Consider the following 21,413-nt stretch of genomic DNA (forward strand, 5'->3'; position numbering starts at 1 on the left):
GCCATAAATGTTCAAGAATATAAAAGCATCATTATCAAACAGCTTCTGCTAAATCTAGAATTTATATAAAGCTGCTTAAGAGCGATCATTGTGTCATTGTATCATCATAACTATCTTTTTTTTTTATCATAATTTCTTGTATTTATCAAGAAATTGTCAATTAATTCTCATTGTTTCATGTCCAGGTTAATGTTCCCCCTTTCTAACTCTGAGCTCCCCTCTGAAGGTCTCAGCCCAGAATAGACCCCATTAACTTTTGATGCAGATCCTGATTAAGGGACAGATCCAGGAATTATTTCTCACCGTCTTTAACATTGTAAAACAGCGGATTGTGAGGCTGCTGGCTGGTGTCCGACCCTCAACATCAGCATCTGACGACCCGGGGATGAGACTCTCACAATCATCTGTCATCCATCTCCAGGAAGTTACATTGTGTTGCTCTAAAGTTTTGTACTTATCTGCAGTTTATTGAATTTTCAGCTGCAACAACGTGTCGTCACATAAACACAAGCCGACAAACAGACAAAACAAGCACACTTCTTTCAAACGTATTTTATTAGATCTGACTGAACTCCGCAGACAGTACAGGATCACCTCTGTACTGAATGAACCTCCGGTCTCCCTCTCTGAAGGATTGTTATGATGGTGTAAAGAGCCTCCTCTCCTCCTCTGCTCTCCTTCATCTGCAGGACAAACCTGTGTTGAGGTCAGAGAGATTAAACTTGACCCCGTCTGACCTGCTGATGGAGAAGAGCCGAGGGAGGAGGCGTCTTTAAACCACTGACATGTCCTGTTCTGTTCACCTCCTCCGTCCTCGCGGGAAAATAAACAAAACAAAATAAACAAAAAATAAAAGCCGGGAAGAGTGCGATGGTTGTGATGTCCAGCTGACGGGAGCGTTGCTACGGTGACATCCCTCTTCTTCCCTCCTCAGTCGTCGTCCACTGTGGGTGTGATGGTCACGCCCCTCCTGATCTGTCCCCATCCAATCAGACTGACAGGAGAGAGAAGGAGAGGAGGGAATTAGCAGCTGCTCAGCTTCAGCTCTGGACAGATGGCTTAACTTGTTGCCATAGTAACTGCCAACTAATGCTAATCAACACCTCCATATGCAGCCTCCAAGAATGATGGATGCCTTTTACAGTAACATGGTGATTTCTGGAGTTACCTGATGGACAGATACCGGTAGCTTTGTTGCTAATGTGACCGCTTACTGCTGCTAAATGTGGCTGCTGTACGGTAGTTGACTCGTCTTGCCGTCCTATTTGCTGATCAGCCTCACCAAAACCACCCATGTACTGTTCATCATGCCGCCTCCGTCTACTCAGATCTACCATCCACTCAAAGCTGCCAGTCCAGGCAGTGTAATGCCCACTCAGCGCTACAGGCAACTGTAAAATCATTATCCCACCCAAGTTGCTGGTTTTTACAGGAAACATGCAACTACGGCGAACAAATAGCAGAGAGGGGATTCTTACCGCCAATGTTTCTCCACACGTCGACTCAGAGCGATCTTCTCTCCGACCTCTGTGCACACCGGGTTGGTGAGGACGATCTTGGCCAGATCAGCCTTGACGGCGCTGACGCGGCCGCCTGTCGACAGCGAGCCGATGTTCACCATCAGAACCTCGTTCTTAGACAGCTTCTGGACCTGCAGACACACAAAAGATAAAGGATCCCATCATGAAACTGTTCAAGATAATCTGTTACAGGAAGATTATATTTCTGCATCCTCACTCCAGCTACAGCTCACACACTTCTCTTTTACTTCCCTAAGAGTTCAAACTACATTTCCCATAATGCATGTCTCACCTTGGCAGCCTTCTTGTCTCCCTCTGTGCGGACTCCCAGCAGCCTCCTGAGAAGGAAGTAGGAGATCTCCAGCTCGGTGAAGATCTCTGGCAGCGCTCCGACGGCGCCCAGCACCTGACCAACCATACGATCCGCCCTGCACAGTGTCGGGTCGATCTTGGTGCCCACACCTGCACAGAACCAGCGTTTACTTTCATTTAAAATATTCTTTAAATGTTTTGTTTGTTTTCATCTGGAGTTGAACGACAACAGGTTAAAGCGTGTGAGTGTGGACGTACCGATAAGGCCTCCGGGTGCAGCGTACTGCAGGTCGTTGTGTTCGGCGAACAAAGACACGATCTTGGAGAAGATGGGTTTGCACATCAGCTTTCCTTCCTGGTCTTTGGACACGATACCTGGCCGCACCTCGATCTCCTGACCCACCTGAAGATACAGAAAAGAGGAGGACGGTTTAGACGGGCGCACAATTCATAGAGGCTGTGTTAGATTAATGTCCAAAACTGCCAGGCCTCTTTTATTGTAGACAGACGTTGTAGCTGTTTTCCACAGTTTGGAGTTTCTCAAAATGTCAGAAAAGTTTTCTATTTTTTATTTTAAACTAAATTATAAAGTCAGAGAGCAGGCACATGCACATGCATCTTAAAAGATAAAAAAGTCTTTAATTTAATTTCTATCTGCATTGTATCGCTGATCGGGCAAATAAACTACTTCAGTCACTGGCAGCTTAAAGTAGGGATGTTGTCTGCTGTGTGCTACAGCTCCATCAGACAAACTGCGACACAAGTCCCATTAAGCTTTTTGTTGCTCACAATTTTAAACTCAGTTTTAATTAGAATAATGACCTGTGTCTGAGTCAAAAACTGAATGTAACTACGAGCTTAAAGCCAACGTGACATGGGAACGGCCTTTAGAAACTGTGTGACATGGATTTAAACCATCAGAGAGAAAACAACACGTTGTGTAAAATAAATGTGAACGTGTGTTATCCATCTTCTGATTTAACTTTGACACAGAAGCCAAGTACAATTTCTCGGAGGAGGAAATGTTTTGTCTGTTGAAGTAAAAAGACCAAATCTCACCTTGAGCACTCCCTTCAGGATACTTCCTCCTGCAACACCTCCCTTCAAGTCGTCGACCTCACAGCCGGGCTTGTTTACGTCAAAAGATCTGATGACTGAAGCACAGGAGATGTTCACAGGTTTTAATCAACTGACAGAGCATCTTATTGAACAAAACTACAAAGTGCTTCAGCAGGAAATAAAAAGACAACGACGAGAGTGTAGCGAGGAAAACAAAAAGCTGAGAACACACAACAGGTTAGTGAGAAAAAAGGACCACTCTGAACGTTTGTGCATTTCTTCTTACCGATGAGTCTGGGCTCGGACGTGAAGTCTCTGACGGGCACTGGGATCTTTTTGACGATGTACTCACAAACCACCTCGATGTTGTACTTCAGCTGGGCTGAGATAGGAATGATGGGAGCGCCCTCTGCCACTGTGCCTGCAGGAGGAACATGACATCATCAGTCACAGGCCAGAGACTCAGAGGAAGACTAAAGTGACCTGAAGAGTCACGAGTTTGAAATGGAGGAAATGTTGCCGTGTTTCAGGAAAAAATTAGTGTTTGCTGTTGAGTGCTGTTTGTACCAGATCTGAAATTTTATCAAAATCACAATATAGCCAATATTTATATATATGTATAATAATCTGAAAACAGATAGACCGGTGAGAGACGCAGAATTACACTAACTCATAATATAAATGGTTTCATGCAATGTTTTTCTTGTAAAAACATCCAATGATGGCGCGAGTTCCTTAGACCGCAGGTTCATAACGACTCACCCTGTACGAAGGCGAGGATCTGCTCGTACTGCTCTTTGGCCTGGCTCTCCTTCACCAGGTCGATCTTGTTCTGCAGGATGAGGATGTGCTTCAGCTTCATGATCTCTATGGCTGCCAGATGCTCTGACGTCTGGGGCTGAGGACACGACTCGTTACCCGCTGACAGGAAGAGACGAGAACAGGGACTTATAAAAACACTGGCAGTAAGTAACACACAGTCTGAGTCACAGTTTGTCTTGTCTGTTGGACTGAAGGAATCGGAGGCCTACCAATAAGCAGGAGGGCTGCATCCATGACGGCGGCTCCGTTCAACATGGTGGCCATCAAGATGTCGTGACCGGGACAGTCAACAAATGACACGTGTCTGGAGAAAGAAAATAAAAAATTCCACTGATGAATAGAAAAAGGATTTTTAAACTAAATGCATTAATCTGTGCTTTTCTTCTCTCTTCAGTCGTACCTGACCAGTTTGAAGTTGCCCTTGGTGCCTGGGATGTCTGTGGGAAACTCATCAGGAGTGCTGCTGCCACACGACCTGTAGCACTCTGGCCTGGGACAGCTGGGGTCATCCAGCTTATAGACCTACAATAATTAGCGGAGGTAGAAACAGGGAAGTGTTGATTCAACACTAAGAAAAATCTGATGCAACATTTGTGGATTAGTATGAAAAAATAAAGAGGAAGTCCTTTTAAAATGTCAGGTTATACACTAAAAACACTCCACTCCAACCTAAAAACACTCCAATGTGTGAACTTATTTGACTTCACCAGCCAACTGACACATCCCTGGTTGTTTTCTATCTGGTTTGCAATCAATACGTGCCAATTTATCTTTGTATATGTGTTAAAAACTGATCCTACTCAAACTACGTCCCAGTCATGCAGACGCTGCCCCTCAAAATAAAAAAAAAATGGCAGCGTTCAGGTAGACAGGCAAGTTACTCTCAGAAAAATTTACCACCAGTGCCCCTTACCTTAGCGTTAGCATATCCTAGCTTGATGGTGATGTTCCTCTCCAGCTCGTTCTTGAACCTGACAGTGTGGACACCAGAAATGGCCTTCACTACTGTGGACTTTCCATGGGCCACATGACCGATGGTGCCTAGAGGAGAGGAACACAGAAGTCAAAACAGGCCGTCCTCACTTATCATCTCCAACCTTCAAGGAAGGATGCTGTAAAACCAATGATCAATTCTCATACCAATATTGATGGTGGCCTGTCTGCTGATGATCTCTTGAGAGAGAGGCGTCAGGGTGGACACATCCTGCCATGAGAACAACACACATTAGACCCATCGCACACTGAAAAACAACACCGAGGTTGACAGAACAGAGCAGGGCCCGCTTTAATCCAGGGGGTGAATAGACACAAAGGGAGCCGCCATGAGTACAGACACACAAACACTGCCCCATAATGACTTTGCAAACATATGAGGTGGACACAGAGGCATGTAAAACCAATACTGCTGCTATTGTCTGTTAGTATATCATGTTTATTCTGGCTAATCGACTAATTCTGGTTATTTTTGCTTCTTTCAGTGTTACTCATTACAGCCAGAGTTCATCTTTGCATTTCATAAAATATCTCAGCTGAAGTTGGTAAACTGATGAAACAAAGCATGTTGTGTCTCTCCCATATCTACTGTTATTGATCTGTCTGCCGATTAAAAACGAAAGATAAAGGTAACTTATGATCTATATCCTGTCAACACCATTACCACCATCCAATGTTCACATATTTCATAAAAAGACCGTCTCAATCATTGGTTTAATGTGGATGAAAGCCGACACTAAGTGAGATTGTTTTGAGCCACATCCCTGCTTACATCTCCATTAAGAACCCCATTGACATTTTTATACATTTAACTTCAACTTAGCATGAGATGCTAACGTTACAATCAAACATGGCTAAGCAGACATAACTGGCGTAGAATAAATATGGCGACTACAGCGGCGCTGTGAATACACATTATGTATACATTGAAACGTTTGTCTCATTTTAAAATGTTGATAAAAAATGTAGTGTGACGCTAATCTTTGTTAGAAGTGCGGCGGCTGTCTTAGCTCTGCGCCCCGCCTGGCCTGCCGTCATGTGCCGGGTGGTGGCGGCGCACCACCGGCGACCGTTAACGTTAATTGTCATCTTTTATGAAACTGTTCCGGCAACACAAGGGACCGACAGCCGCCAACATAAAAGTACAAAGCTTTAAAATCTGTTTAACTGACACTTACCAGAGAACTAAGGTCTTGTCTAGCCAGATGAGGCTGACCAAGCGTTGTACCAGACTCGTCGCCCGCCATCTTGAATGAAAAGGGAATGAAACAGGCGGCTCCGGTAAATGCCTGATCAAACCGACAGAAACAGCCGTTTCTCTTTTCCAACAATTACTTTCAGTGATGTTTACGTGTCACAGTGTTACCAGAAAATCACATATGTTTATAATAATAATAATGCTATATATTTATTTTCGCTCACAATTCACAAAGACGTGGTTTGTAACTCGCGTGATTCATCCCAGTAGAAGCACCGGGGTCCTTTCACAGCGGATGATGCAATTTATTTCTTACTTTAAAACACTTATTTTCTGATGACCACACACTTCTGCTCTTTATTCACCGTTAACAACTATTTATCATCGAATGACGCCCAAGTTTCACAAAAAAATCTTTCACAGCAAAAAGTAACGACATATATTTTTATCCGTGCGTCAGGTCCGTCGTTGTTTAGTGACGTCATCAAAAGGCTTTTTTCCTCGTTTGGAGTTATGGGGCTTGTAGTTCTGTAATGTGTAGGAGCATTAAGACAAATCCTGGAATAGTTGGCTACCTATCCACAGGTTTGCTGCTGTATTAGTTTAAAGTGCAAGTTAATGTAAATTCATACAGAAATATGCACTTTTTAAACGAAACATCACTGAAATACCTTTAAAAAAGTCTCAAAACCAGATTGGCTACTTTGGCCACACAACACCTGCCTTATGGTCCTTTTCCTAGCTTTGAAAGTCATGGATAGATTACTTGATCAGGTTTTTCTGTCCATGTGCACTTTTTTTATTTGTTAGTGTGTCCATACTGTCTATGTACAGAGGACTGAAACTGCCAAAATCAAAACGTTATAAATAAACGGCTCAATAAATAATCATATGCTAATAAATACACCAAAAATCATATCAAAAGTAAATGTAGGCATAAACTAATTTATAAAAATGTGACATAAATTGGTATTTTTGTTTTAATTGGCCTCTGCATTTAATTACCTTGGTATTTATCTGCCTATTTATTTACTTTCCTATTTGATTTTCCTTATTAATTTATCCTTTTTTTGTTTATTTGTTTAAATATATATGTCTGTATCTTTTTACTTTGCATTTTGCAAGATAATACATTCATAAATACATAAATAAACGGATTAAAAATGAATGAAACAATAAATGAAATAGCAAAACAAATGTACAGAGCCCCCCGAGGGTCATGGTGAGAAAGACATGGCTCAGAAGGAACGGAAAGAAAAAAGTATTGCGAGGTGACACAAAAAGGTCCTAAAAACAATTCTCACCATGACCCTTAGGGGGCGCCATACAAATGGGAAGTCATACAAAAGTAAACAAATACACAAGACAATAACTAAAACAGAAATTCAATGTATGTCAAATCTTATATTTTAATTAATGCCTACATTTAATTTAAGTATTATTATTGGTGCATTTAATTGCAAATGTATTTATTTGTGATTTTGTCGGTTTCAGTCCTCCATTTGGTGCAAACAAAGTTATTTTTTATTATTATTAAGAACATCCTCATAAAAAAAAATACTGAATTTAACTCTAATTTGTAATGGAGCAGAAGACGGTATAAAGTAGGTGAAAAGTGCAGTAAAGTAAAGTACAATTACCTCCAACATTACTTGAGTACAGTGTACTTTTGGGCTATTTTTAGGACAAATGAAATGCTGTGCTGCCCGTTTTGAGAGTCGAGAGTGATACATCTCTCACATATACCATCTTTGCTGCACCGCACAACGCCCTTCAGTTCCGCCCAAAAGGGAAATGACGCCGGTGCAGAAAATGGCGTCCGCAAAGCCTGTGGACCGCTGTGGTTTGTTACCCGTTTAATTTAGAGCCGAGTGGGGGGTCTCTTCGTCTGGCAGACGGACGATAACATGGCAGTGCACCGCTGCCGTCCGCTTTCTTGATTCCGGCATCGAACCCGCAACTTCATGTCCGACGGAGCCAGAGCTGCCTGGTCGAAGAGGGGTTGTGGGGATTCGCACCGCCGAGGTGAGACGGCTGGATTTTAGCTGCTAAGCTAAAGCTGTTACCCCGGTCGATCAGTGTCGGATCCCCCGTAGCTCCTGTCACCGCCGCTGAGCATCGTGACAGTTAACGCGCCTCGTCGGGCAGACAGCTGCTCAGCGACACCTCCGCCTTTATTACGTTAGCCTCGTCCTCGTGATTCACATTATCAACATGCTAACACCTTCATCTCGGTACCAGAGGTGTGTGTGCACCGTTATGTGCAGCCCGAGCCTTTGTTTTTGGGCTCTTCTCTTAGCGTGTCAGGTGCGTGTAGCACACTTTTCTGTCGCTGTTGTAGTGAAAACTGAAGTTAGCGGTGGAGGTTAGCATCTCTAGCCCTCAGCTGCTCTGCCTGTGTCAGTTCATTGTAAAGTTAGGCAGCAAGTTTAACGGTTTCCCCCTCTGTGCTAACGTTAGCTTTCCCTTTAGCAATGCCACAACGCTTGTTCCTCTCTGCTCCTCCTATTGTCATGACTGACACAATAATACAAACAGTTTATAATGAGCCACACATCGCGGAGATGCTCTTGTTTGATGAGTGATAGCTACACTTAGCTTAGCTCAGCTCAGCTGCTGGCTGTGAGGTGACAGTGAGGCAGGACAGCTTGTTGTCAGGTGAGCTCAGCTGCAGTGACACAACCTGTTGTTTCCTTTTCATCCAGGGGTCACACTGAGGTCAGGTCACTCACACTGTCTGATTCAAAACCCCACTGAGATTTACTCACATTTAGTCTGGCTGCTCTTCACTGAGCGTTAAGTTACAGACCTGCTGTGACACTGAACACCTCTTGTTATGGTTTTATATTGAGAGGTGCTGGGAATGAAAACCCACATTCAGTTGATTTAGATTATTTTTGAATAGAGAGAGGATCAATAATGGTTTTATTAATTGCTGCATGATTGTACTCGAAAACTGCCAAACAAGAATCTGCTGAAACAATTGCTTTTCTCTCTCTGGTCACGTCAGCATCACCTGTAAACGTCACGTGGCTGTTGATTAAGTAAAATACCCAGTGCTGTTACGATCACTTTATCAATCAGTGGAGGTCAATAGAAAATGAATCGGTGACACACTCACCAGTCAAACGTTGAATGTGAGGTTTGGCTTGTTGTCTTCAGCATATACGTATGAGAGAAAAATTAAAAAATCTCGAGTTTTGGACCGATAGTTGGACGAAACGAGCAGTTTTTAAATGTCTTCTCTTTGACTCGGACGATGTGCATTTTCCCACAATTGAGTCACATCACAGTCTAACCCATGAATCGGTTATTTGAGGGGAAAAGTGTGTTTTATCATGAAGTGTTTGAGTTAATTTGCATCCTGCGATGTGGCTGTTACGCGTTCAGACATCGTGATGTTGATGCTGAAACGATATATTGTAGAGATGCGCGATATAGATCTTTTTTCAGCCGATATGATAACCGATAATTATCTGACTGTCGTGGCCGATACTGATAAAATAACTGATAATAGAAACCAACAGTTTAATGCTTTTTTATGCACACCTGAGTAATGACAGGCTGAGACGTAGTGAGCAAAGATGGTTCACTTGATATTTCATAGCTGTGATAAAGTTTTATGGACTTTTTTCAAAACAACTACATGTGTGGCTGTTATCTACATTGCGTGGCTCTACACAGGTGCAGCAGTTCGACGTTACGAGTGAGACATCAGTGTTTGTTGTTGTTCTTCTGTGTTTATTGGCTGCTCACTGAACAAATGTAAAGGTGCATCCCACCACCTTCTGTGTGTAGATGCTGCACTTGTACAGTCAACAAAAAGCAGTTTCGCTTTGTATAAACGGCTATAATTTCTTTATCTGCCGATGACCGATAATGTACATTTTCCATTATTGGGCTGCTAATCTATCCGTCCGACATGTGTCGTGCATCCTGAATATATTGTGCAGCTCTAGTTGCAGCCTGACTGGAAGAACGAGGAAAAGAAAAGCAAAGTTTAAAATGTCCTTGAGTTTTTGGAAATGCTTTTTAATGTATGCTGTTTATTTTGCCACAAACTGTTCTCGTGTGCTGTAAAAACAGCTCTAACTTGCAAACCCCTGAATGTGTCGTGTAACGTTCGATGGTATCGTCATTCCTTCTCATGTGTCTTCTTCTCGTCTCCTCTGTTAGAACCAGGGAAACATAAACACAGGAAATGCGAGCGGCCCCTTAGCGCTCAGCCTTCAAAGCCTGTGATTGTTCGCCCGGGCTCCAAAAGGTACGAGTCTGCACACCTCAGCACTGCATGTCGAACTTAAACCCAAGCAAACCCACTTCTGTCATGATTAACTCAACTCATCCTGCCCATCACTCATCGGCTTCATTTCCTCCCCCTGTGATTCAGGCTGACAGGGTTGATGGGTTCTTTAAAGGGTGACTCCACCAATTTTCCACATTAGAGTGTGTTTACAGGGGAGTGTAACTGCATATGTGAAAAAAAAAGCAGTTTAAAGGCTTTTGTGGTGACAGAGGAGGCTGCATATAATCAGATGAATTGCCTCCAGTAATGTCACTCGGTGGCTTTGTTGCATTATGAGTAATGTCGGCACCGGGTCAAATTAATTAAAGGAACAGTTTACAGAAAAACTGTCATTATCTCCTCAGATGGAAAGTCAGGCGAAGCCCTCAAGGCCTGTCAACACACTTTCATGTGGAAAACTGGTGGAGTTACCCTTTATGGTAGGAGCCCTTTGTTGCAATAGTCTCCTCAGTGCCGACGTGTCCTCGAGCAAGACACTGAAGCCTTAAGAGCTGTTTGACGAACTTTGTATAGCTGAGCATGATCTGTGTGCACAGGGACGAGGGCTGACAGGGAATCACTGTTTCTGTCACTAGTAAAAGTAAAGGAGCTGATTTTTTCTTTAGGATGGGTTCTGTCACGTTGTCATTGTTTTGTTATGGTATAGTAAATATTTTCAGTGGTTGGTGTTAAGTTTTACGCACTTTGCGGTCCAACTTCCTACGTTTAATATTTTCCCATCACTCTTCCTGACCTGCTCCTGCCATCTCGAGTCCACTGACCGACTGGAAATGTTTTTTGTTGGTTTAATTGTTTGTTGGATTAAAGGATAATTTCTCATATCATCGTTCTCTTTGGTTTATTATAATAACATCGTACCAACCAAAGTCATCGCAGTGGTCTGGGCTCTTGAAAGTCAAATGAAAAGTCAGATTGTAAACATGAAACTATAAACCGACAGTAAATCCAGATTACCTGAATCACTTTATTTGGAGGTGAAACTCACAGCGAGAGCGTCTGAACCTCTGCTTATAATCCCTCGTTGTACAGGAAAGCACAGTAGGTCAGAGTTGAACCAGGAAGTGCGTCTGTAAACTGTGATGGATGTTTACAACAGTCAGTCTGAGTAATAATATTACTGTTTTTCCTCCAAATGAGTTTGTCTAACCTGCAGATTTGTTTCCAACTTGTCTGATTGTCTCTTCTTCTTCTTCTTCTTCTTGACTTCTTTTTGCTTTGATCAGATCTCAGCAATTCACTAGAATGTTATTGCTAAAATACAAAAATAAATCCGTATAATAAATAGTCCTTACACTTAGTTAGGACGTCAACTAACATTAAGTTCAATAATTAGAGTAGCCATCATGAACTCTCCTGCATTAACACTGTTTGTGCCACAGTTGTGTTTTGTTTTGTATTAAAATATGAGAAGTGAAACACACAACAAGGCCAAAATCATGTGGACAGAAGACACCTGAACTGTTGAACAACCTCACATGGGTGCAATGTTCTGGTGTCCACATTCTTTTGGCCACAATTACATTATTTTAAAGGAGCATTTCACCCAGGAAATGTAAATTCAGTCATTATCTTCTCACCCACACGCTGATGGAAAGTCAGGTGAAGTCTCGTCGTCCACAAAACAGAAAAATGTCTCCATTCAGCTCATACTGCGTAATCCAAGCCTCCAAGTCTCTGGACGAGCCGTTTGGAGCCACTTGATGTTATACGTTTTAAATCATCTCCAGCTGCTTCAGTTGTTTAGCAGAACGCTGCAACTCTGTTTCACTGTGAAGCTCCAGAAATGTTCTGTGGACTACGAGACTTCACCTGACTTTACATCAGCATGTCGCTGCGTTGATGATGGCAAAATGTTAATTTTTTGGGTGAACTGCCCCTTTAACATGCACAGAAGTCCTTGTATGGCTCTTATCTGAATTGCAGACGTTCATGCTTTAATGTGGCGGTTGTGTTGGCTTTGTCGTCCAGGTGATTGACGCTCAGAAAAGGGACATTGTTAGCATCTACTGGGAACAAGGGGCACTGTCCTCTGATTGGCTCGGACAACCCCCTCTGACATGCCCGTGGCCAATCAGAGGTGAGTGTGCTGTGTGTGTGTCTGTGTGTGTATGTGTGTTTTCATTTGCGTTCTTAATGAGCGACTGTGAGTTGGTGGAGGTGTGTGGATGATGTGTGTGTTTTCTACTTTTTCTCGTGTGCAGAAAGTCAGTAAAACTACATACAAGTTGTGTGTGTGTGTGTGTGTGTGTGTGTGTGTGTTCCTGTTGTTTATCCTCTTTGTGATGTGTGTGTGAGTGAGTGAATGAATAAATGAATGAAGTGACATGTGAGACGCTTTCTCTTTACTTTAACCTCAGTGTGTTGCAGTGGGTATTTCCCCAGTGTGTCCGTGCAGAAACACACGTCTGGCTGTGAAAGAGTAACGGCTTGTTAGGATGCGGCAGCTGAAGTGCTGAGCTTTTAAAGCTGAGCGTCCTATTGAATGCCCTTCCAGTCCCAGACTTACTGTTTTCAGCTGCACACACACACACACGCACACACACTTTTCCTTGGAGACACTTGCAGTTTTTTGAATAGTTGTGAATTGTAGTTCATCCGTGCTTTATCTTTTCTAACGCTCTGTCGTTTCCACGTTACCCCGTCTCCGTCTCCCTCTCCTGCTCCTGCACTCTGCTCTCCTTCATGCCTCCAGGTGTGTTATGTCGGGGGCAGATGTGGAGGTGTACCTGTCCCAGGTGCACGATGGGAGTGTGTCGTCGGGCTTCCGGGCGCTTTATGAGGAGCGTCTGCTGCTGGATGTCACACTGTTGATAGAGGAGCACCACTTCCAGGTACGCAGAAAATACATGTCACGGCCCTGCTGCGATGTGTCTGGGGGAACTCGGACATTTCAGTCACAGTTATCTTTATAAACCTTTCAGGAAGAATATTAGAAATATAAACTCACTGGATGTTAGGAAATCATCTTAGCGACTTTGAAAGGAGAATTGAAATTAAAGATGTCGTGTCACTGTAAAAGAAGTAAAGAAAAACATCTTTTGCTTCCACAGAGAGACATCTCAAGGTTATATGGGAAACATCTAGGCCAGTGGCAGACTGAAGGGCAGAATGAAAGCGAGACTTATAGGAACAAATCTATAGGTCGATGGTGTCGTTTTTCAACAGCCATTTCACTGTGACATCAGTATTTACTGTAGAATGACAAGTTAGAACAAAAACGTTGTCTCTGGCCAGTTCAAAACATTTTACATCCGCAAGAAATCAGTGCAGTGTATGTAGCGTATGGTCCTGGACCCGGGCCGGGTGTTTCATGTGGCCTCGGTGAGCATCAGCCTCATTGTGTCCGGTGTGTCCGTCCTCCTACAGGCCCACAAGGCGCTTCTGGCCACCCAGAGCGACTACTTCCGGGTCATGTTCACAGCAGACATGAGGGAGAGGGACCAGGACAAGATCCACATGAAGGGGCTGACAGCTGCCGGGTTCGGCCACATTCTCCGGTTCATGTACTACGGCTCACTGGAGCTCAGCATGCCCACGGTCCAAGAGATCCTCCAGGTAACACCACCCACTGATATCCTCGCTGCGCTGGTTCTCATGACGTTATTGTTCTTCCATGTAAGCCTTGATTGATGAAAAACTGAAAGCAGTATTTTATGCATCTTCCCGTCCTGACAGGCGGCCATGTACGTCCAGCTGACGGAGGCGGTGGAGTTCTGCTGCTCCTTCCTGCTGGCCAAGATCTGTCTGGAGAACTGCGCGGAGGTCATGCGCCTCCTGGAGGACTTCAGCGTGGGCGTGGAGGGCGTCCAGGAGCAGCTCGACAACTTCCTACTGGACAACTTTGTCCCCCTCATGAGCCGACCCGACTTCCTGTCCTACCTCGGCCTCGAGAGACTGCAGGTCCGCTTGATATGGATTATTAATGCAACATGCTAACAGAACTGGAACTGTAGAACTAAACTAAATTACCTCAAACCTCAGTGATGTTTTCTAAATTCAGTCTCTTTCCTTCTCTCTCTCTCCAGGCGTACCTGAACAGCGACGCTCTGAGTCGCTTCCCAGAAATCGAGCTGTATGAAGCAGTCCAGGCGTGGCTGCGACACGACCGGCGGCGCTGGAGGCACACCGACACCATCGTGCAGTCCATCCGCTTCTGCCTCATGACTCCTGCAAACATCTTTGAGAAGGTGAGTTCTGCTTCCTCTGTAGATCTACGGTAACACTGTCCTGCAGACTCGGGCTTACTGACGGTGTCGCCGGTCTTCTGTCCTCCTCTTCATCACAGGTGAAGACGTCAGAGTTTTACCGTTACTCCAGGCAGCTGAGGCAGGAGGTCGATCAGGCGCTCAGCTACTTCCATGATGTCAACCAGCAGCCTCTGGTGGAGACGCGCTCCAACCGAATCCGCTCCGTCCGCCCACAGACGGCTGTCTTCAGGGGAATGATCGGTCACAGTATGGTCAACAGCAAGATCCTGCTGCTGCAGCGCCCCAAGGTGTCCGCTCGTTTTCAGCTTCAGCATTCATTCTGCTGACGTGTGTTTGAGTCTCGAACTTCTTTTAGAAGAGGGCGAAAACAAAGATGATGTACCTGCAGATATCACTTTAAACTGCTGTTACTGAAGGATCATGCAGGTGTTTTTACTACCACAGCTTCCTACAGTGCAAGTATTTATCCAGTTTGTTTCAAAACAACTAACAGACTTCATTTACTTGTTTATACCTTTTCGGCGTGAAGCGGCTCACAGTGCTGTGTGCTGAGAAGCCAAACTCTGACACTGCACATCTTTGACCCTTCCATCTGATCTGTGTACAAAATGTGAAAGCAGAGTCTTTCTCATTAACCTGTGTTTTAACCTCTCAGGTGTGGTGGGAGCTGGAGGGACCTCAGGTGCCGTTGCGGCCGGACTGCCTCGCCATCGTTAACAACTTTGCCTTCCTGCTGGGCGGAGAGGAGCTCGGGCCCGACGGGGAGTTTCACGCCTCCTCCAAAGTCTACCGCTACGACCCCCGGCAGAACTCGTGGCTGCGCATGGCCGACATGTCTGTGCCCAGGTTAGAGGAGGCTCAGTCACACTGTGTGCTCTGAACCCTGCTGTCGTGTTTCTGATGTGAAAAAACAGATTTCTTGTACTTTCTTTGGTTAATTGTCTCCTTATGTTAATTTCAAGATGATTTCACGGACGCTCTCAGGCTCCCGGACAAATTAATTTGAATGAATTATTTATTTATTGATGCATATTCATGGTGTTTGTTGTCTGCAGGTCAGAGTTTGCTGTCGGCGTCATCGGGAAGTTTATTTACGCCGTAGCGGGCCGCACGCGAGACGAGACCTTCTACTCCACAGAGCGCTACGACATCACAGAGGACCGCTGGGAGTTCGTGGACCCGTATCCTGTAAACAAGTACGGTCACGAGGGAACGGTCCTGAGTGGTAAACTGTACATCACCGGCGGCATCACCTCCTCCTCCACCTCCAAACAGGTGTGCGTGTTCGATCCCGGGCGGGAGGCTGGAGGTGGGGGAGGAGGAGGGAGCTCGGGCGGGTCAGACGCACACAGGACACGCGCCGGCCGAGGCCCGCTGCTGCCCGGCACCCACGCCAGCTGCTGGGAGAACAAATCCAAAATGAACTACGCCCGTTGCTTCCACAAGATGATCTCTCACAACGGGAAGCTGTACGTGTTCGGAGGCGTGTGTGTGATCCTGCGGGCTTCCTTCGAGTCGCAGGGCTGCCCGTCCACCGAGGTGTACGACCCAGACACCGACGAGTGGACCATCCTCGCCTCCATGCCCATCGGGCGCAGCGGCCACGGGGTGGCGGTGTTGGACAGGCAGATCATGGTGCTGGGCGGCCTGTGTTACAACGGCCACTACAGTGACTCCATCCTCACCTTCGACCCTGACGAAAACAAGTGGAAGGAGGACGAGTATCCCAGGATGCCTTGCAAACTGGACGGTCTGCAGGTGTGCAGTCTGCACTTCCCAGAGTACGTGCTAGAGCACGTGAGACGCTGCAGCTGAGGTCTGCTCCACAACAAGCCTCCTTTTTATAGAAATGGGAATTCACTGAGGTGTCCCGCTGGGAGATCAGGTGTTTACAGGTGGGAGACTCTACTTTTAAACCAGAGACCAGCACTTACCTTCGGTGAGGAAGAGATGGCCGGGCCATAGATTTGCTGTTCTCACTGAAGCCAGTCGAAGTGTGGCGTGGTGAGACGTCACATGCTAACAGTCAGCTTGAACATTTTCAGATTTAGCTTTCTCAGAAAATTAAAGAAAATTATTTGTGGGGAGAAAAAAAAGTTCTGCTGGTTTATGTTTGGACTGTGGTCAGTTTCCTATTCTACTACTCACCTACTGTATTTAGGCTGTCCAGTCAGGCTCACTGCAGAAACGCACTGGAAGCTTCACGTTCATGCTTTTACAAAAGGACCTGTATGTGTTTAATTTCACCCGTCAAACAAACCTGTCACAAGTAGGCGTGTCTCGATTTTGATTCCAACTCAGAAAAATGATCAAAACGAGGTTTGAAAATCAAAAGCAGGAGAGGCGATCCTCCCTGTGCTGTTCTCACTTGAACTCCTAAAAGACGACACCGCTAGCTTCGTGTTCGCCTGCAGCGTCACTTCCAGACACTTATCCCGTGTGCACGGAGACGATCTGACTGGTGCTGGACGACAGAGTCAGAGTCAGAGGTGTTGGGTTTATTTTCTCTTTAAGAGATCCTTTTATTGATTTGTTTGTGAAGAGGGTTCACTCTGGACAGATTTAAGAAACAACAATAACAAACTGAATTTCTATCTTTTGTTGTTTAATGAAGGCTGGTGAGTATTATTTAAACTAACCCTCTAAAGGCCCCCAGGATAAAGTCAACTGCTGTAAAAAACCTCTCTTTAATTTGTCAGAGCTGAAAAAATATGTAAATCGAATTTAATCGCGGTTTTGGAGAATCGTGACGCCCTCGATCACAAACTTGTCTGAATCGGTTTATATTCACAGCAAACAAACATCCTGTATATCATGAAGCAAGATGCTCTTTTTCAAGAAATAGATTAGTGAAAGCCAAGACGTGACTGCAGCTACTACAAACAATCTGAAAACACCCTTTAAGATAAGTAACGGCAAGTTAAAGCATACAATTAGGTATATAAACAAAATACGAGCACTATTTACTGTAGCGTAGCTGACTTTATAGCCTCCAAATATACGACGCAGACTGATGTGAGAGACCATTGTTGCTGCTAACGCTTCGATCTGCTCCCGGCTGTAAACCGTCAGATTCTCCAGTTAGAAACTCAGTTCTGGCTTCCAGTGCGTTCCAGCTTCTAGTCCTACTCCTGCTCTTTACTCCCAGATATCCACCATACTGTGCTCATGTTCATATAACATCACCGTGTCGTTCTGTGTCCCCTCTCCTTCCTCTGTCTCTGTTTGAGAGTGTGTGTGTGTGTGTGTGTGTGTGTGTGTGTGTGTGTGTGTGTGTGTGTGTGTGTGTGTGTGTGTGTGTGTGTGTGTGTGTGTGTGTGTGTGTGTGTGTGTGTGTGTGAGAGAGAGTGTGAATGAGAGTGTGAATGAGTGTGTGTGTGTGTGAGAGCTGAATGAAAGCTTAAGAGGAAAAAAAACACTACATGGTACACGAGGGCTCATCCTTCATGCAGTGATGATGTCATATGATGATAGTGACACCGCAGGGGTCAGAGGATGTCGTCTGTATCCGTCTAGTCACTGGCAGTGCTTTATTTACTCTCGTCTACATTCCCTGCACTTTATCGGTTCTCGCTGTGGCTCTTGGGTGTAAATGCGCAGTTTACCAGCTAACTTTCAAAACGGCTGTAATATTACAACCTGCTGTAATGTTACAGACATTTTACGGTGTCTGAAATTAACCTCCTGGCTGTTGAACTAAAATGTACCTCACTCATGGAGCTGGTGAAGATATTTAGGAAACACTGGGACTTGTGCAAGAATAGTTTCATGTTCTTACCATGTTCACCCAAAAGCTGGAGACTCATTTTGAAACGTAAAAAACAAAACAAAAACATAAAATGGCTCCATACAGCTCCTCCTGTGACTCCAGAAGCCCCGAAATCCCACATTGATTTGAAAAGAAGTTATCTGCACCCTTTTTTAAGCCAAAATCTTCACTGTAGCTGCTAAGCTAAATGTGTTAGCGCCCACCACGTCGATGCACGAGGGTGTAAATAGTGTCTTCAAATCTATTTAAGATCTCGGGGCTTCTGGAGACTTCCTGTTTCTTTTCACGATGGGGAAATTGTCATCGCTCCAACAGCTAAGGGGAGAGCAACAATAGTTATAAGCATCAATAAAAAACAATATTGATAAATAAATTACAAAGCAAGATATGAACAAGAAACACACTCCATCCGAGGATACATCCAGAATCAAGTCCCATCCTTCTCTCAGCTGTGAATTACCAGCCAGTGTTTTGCATGATTCTTGCCAGTATGTCCACCAAAGCTGAACTTTACCAGCCTTTTGCAGTCAGCTGTGTTAATTTCCGACACTGAGATGTCACCTGGAGTGCTTCAGTCACGTCAGTTATTCAGCAGATTCAATATTTCTGTTTTCAAACCTGCTGTCAAGCTTTCAGTCCGGCGCCTTGATCCTGCTCGATGACCAGCTCCGTGTCCCTGACCTCGTCCTCTCTGCATATTTATTTTTCCTTCTTTTTTCCACGAGCCAACTGTGAAAAGGGCTAGAACACATACTGATGCAGTTGTGTATGTCAGCCGCGTATTTATGTTATTTATTGTCTGAAGTATTGCTTTTCACCGAGCTATGCAGTAACAGATGTAGGGTTATTTATTATGACAAGAATTTTCATTGTGAGTCGTGTTGTTTTCAAGTTGTACCTCCTGTCCTCGGTTCATCCTCGGCCGTCTGTCCGTCTGTCCTGTCCACCTCAGCAGCACTGCATGTGGCTAATGAACGGACGCTGCGAGAGTCTTTCCTCAAGTGTAAACTCACGAGAAGAAGGATTAAACACACTCAGCAAGTGTATAGTGGAAATATTTGAAAATGTGGTTGTGTCTTAACAGATGAAGAGGTGTGGGGTTTTTTTACTGTCTCCAGCAACTTTACATTTTCCTGTATGCAAACTGTCATTCACCAGATGTTACATTTACAGGTTTTTTCATCATTTCTCAAACACAAACCTGTTTGTAGGTGACATGTTTTTAAAGGACCAGACTGACATGAAGAAAACCCGGTATTGTCCTCTTTAATTCATGGCTCTTTGTGTCAACAATGTCCCTACGGTCCACACAAACCTCTGGAGACCTGAGCCGCAGCTTTACAGTGTTCATGTGACGCCACTGGGGTTTGTTTCTTTGGGGAAATGTCCAACATTAGATTGCGTAATGTTTCATGTCGGCGCCTCTTCAGCAGTGAGACGTTGTGTGTTTCACTGTGGACTTCTTGCATCTTTGTTTTCAAAGGGGGGAAATGTTTGACAGCGAAAAATGTTCTAAGAAAAACAGTCAATGTGGTAAAGATTATTCTGGTTTGATGAAGGGCTGAACAATTAAAAGCAAAATACTTGAAATAGCCTTGTGGCTTCAAGCAATATCCAAATTGCAAGAAACTGCAATTATGTGATAAAGATAAAACAGGATTATAATGAAGTAGGAAGTAAGAAAACATATTTGTTTTGGACAGATCCCAACAAATGTCACGATTTTTTCAGTGAAAAGGAAAACTGTAAAGCAAAAACGATCATTCCCACTAATCAAGGATCATATCGCAACATCTGTCAAGAAAAGAAAAAACTTATCGTATCGTGCTGCCCTGATTTAATTGTTTAGTCAATAAAATGTTTTGTTTGATCAACAATCCAAAACTCAAAGATCTGTAATTTATTGTCCTTTATGGTGAAGAGAAGCAGCAGATCCTCAGATTTCAGAAGCTGGAACCAGCGAAGGTTTTGTACTTTTTCTTGAAAAATGTCTTGAACAATTATTAGATTATCAAACCGAGACTACTCCCAAATCACTCACACTGTAGCTGCATGTCATTTTATAATTGTTTTGCCGTTCCAAGCCACTTAAAACCTTTTAAGCAGAAGCTAAATGAAAATAAAGAATCAAATTGTAATTCCACAAACTTCAAAATATTTTTTTTCTGCTGTCAAACATTTTTATTGTTCAAATTAGTTTTTAGATTCAAAACAATTCATGTTCATTGGGTTTTTGTTTTTATTTAAATCTAAAACTTTTGCTCTTCCTGTATTTCTGTATTTTTCATGGTAACTTTTTAACTCGGAACAACCACAGAAGTGTCACATGTGGCAAACACAGCAACGATCACACTGTCGGAGGCCTCTTTAACTCACGTCTCTTACGTGTCACTGTACTCTGCAGCTGATATCATCATCATCATCATCATCACATGTGCAGTCCTCCTGCTGCTCCTCCTCCTCCTCCTCCTCTCATGTCGCTGTTAAAAGAACAAAAGTGTAACCGATAAAGTACTACTGTCCTGATTTGAGGCACGTTCAGTCATAGCGCAGCATCCTTTAGTCCACCAGTCTTCAGTCTGTCAGTAGGAAAACAGAATAGAGGATTTAAAAAAAAAAACATACCTTGCAACAACGACTGTATCCGAAAAAGAAAGTAAAATCAGATTAACATATCTTATAATCTGAGTAGAAACTCTTTGGAAACGATTTGTAACTTCTTTCCAGAAATAAATGTTCATATTGGTCAACTTTCAGCCGGCTGCCCGAGTGCTTTCATATATGTGTGTGTTTCTGACTCCTCTTATGGCTGCAGGATGAACTCATGTATTAATTAAAGCATATATGTGAACACAGTAATAACTACAGCTGCATCTAATGATAAGTTTCATATTAATTCCATTATTTCTCTTTTATTAGTCAGGAGTGTCTGAAAGAAGTGAAAAATGCTAATTTCAAGATTCCAGAGTCCATGTTGATGTCTTCAGACGTGCTGTTTTGCCTGAACAACATCCCAAAATTCAAAGATCTAACATTTAAAACGATATAAAATGGAGAAAAATGGTAAATCCTCATGTTTAAGAAGCTTGGAGCAGTACGTGGTCGTCATTTTGTTTGATAAATGGCTTAAAAGATCATTTTATTTATCCAATAGCAGTGAAATATTTAAAATTAGCTCCATCTTTACCAGCTGCAACATTAGAGTGATGTATGCAATGATGGACCA

At 43.8% G+C, this 21,413-nt stretch overlaps 2 protein-coding genes across 3 annotated transcripts; one reads left to right on the forward strand and one right to left on the reverse strand.

Moving 5' to 3' along the window:
* Positions 1-536: 536 nt before the first annotated feature.
* eif2s3 (eukaryotic translation initiation factor 2, subunit 3 gamma) lies at positions 537-5,990 on the reverse strand. The gene is made up of 12 exons (XM_084340854.1): positions 5,885-5,990; positions 4,854-4,917; positions 4,627-4,754; positions 4,114-4,235; positions 3,923-4,017; positions 3,654-3,812; positions 3,178-3,312; positions 2,892-2,986; positions 2,091-2,235; positions 1,813-1,982; positions 1,479-1,651; positions 537-994 (listed from the first exon to the last, which is right to left on the reverse strand). Exons 1-12 carry the CDS (start codon positions 5,951-5,953, stop codon positions 931-933), a joined length of 1,419 nt encoding a protein of 472 aa, XP_084196980.1. The 5' UTR covers positions 5,954-5,990; the 3' UTR covers positions 537-930.
* A 1,620-nt stretch (positions 5,991-7,610) lies between these two features.
* On the forward strand, positions 7,611-20,943 carry klhl15 (kelch-like family member 15). 2 transcript variants are annotated; one of them, XM_084339929.1, is made up of 9 exons: positions 7,611-7,929; positions 10,081-10,168; positions 12,903-13,041; positions 13,577-13,765; positions 13,886-14,110; positions 14,236-14,397; positions 14,496-14,705; positions 15,074-15,264; positions 15,474-20,943. In XM_084339929.1, the coding sequence occupies exons 1-9, from the start codon at positions 7,869-7,871 to the stop codon at positions 16,231-16,233; spliced, it is 2,025 nt and encodes a 674-aa protein (XP_084196055.1). In that variant the 5' UTR covers positions 7,611-7,868; the 3' UTR covers positions 16,234-20,943. The 2 variants fall into 2 exon arrangements, with proteins under 2 accessions (XP_084196055.1, XP_084196056.1); XM_084339930.1 differs by lacking the exon at positions 10,081-10,168 and adding an exon at positions 12,179-12,287 and having other exon boundaries at positions 7,613-7,747.
* Positions 20,944-21,413: the final 470 nt, after the last annotated feature.

This window comes from Pagrus pagrus, assembly GCF_965226575.1.
Source record: "Pagrus pagrus genome assembly, chromosome: 20".
NCBI lineage: Eukaryota > Metazoa > Chordata > Actinopteri > Spariformes > Sparidae > Pagrus > Pagrus pagrus.

Bases quoted from the DNA above. Each gene is read 5' to 3' on its own strand.
- eif2s3 (XM_084340854.1), bottom strand. From the start codon at position 5,953: ATGGCGGGCGACGAGTCTGGTACAACGCTTGGTCAGCCTCATCTGGCT. The intron at 3,813-3,922 runs GTAGGCCTCCGA...TCTTCCTGTCAG, and splicing joins TGCAGCCCTCCTGCTTATTG to CGGGTAACGAGTCGTGTCCT. The intron at 2,987-3,177 runs GTAAGAAGAAAT...CCTGTGCTTCAG, and splicing joins GTCCGAGCCCAGACTCATCG to TCATCAGATCTTTTGACGTA.
- klhl15 (XM_084339929.1), top strand. From the start codon at position 7,869: ATGTCCGACGGAGCCAGAGCTGCCTGGTCGAAGAGGGGTTGTGGGGAT. The intron at 14,111-14,235 runs GTCCGCTTGATA...CTCTCTCTCCAG, and splicing joins TCGGCCTCGAGAGACTGCAG to GCGTACCTGAACAGCGACGC. The intron at 14,398-14,495 runs GTGAGTTCTGCT...TCTTCATCACAG, and splicing joins CTGCAAACATCTTTGAGAAG to GTGAAGACGTCAGAGTTTTA.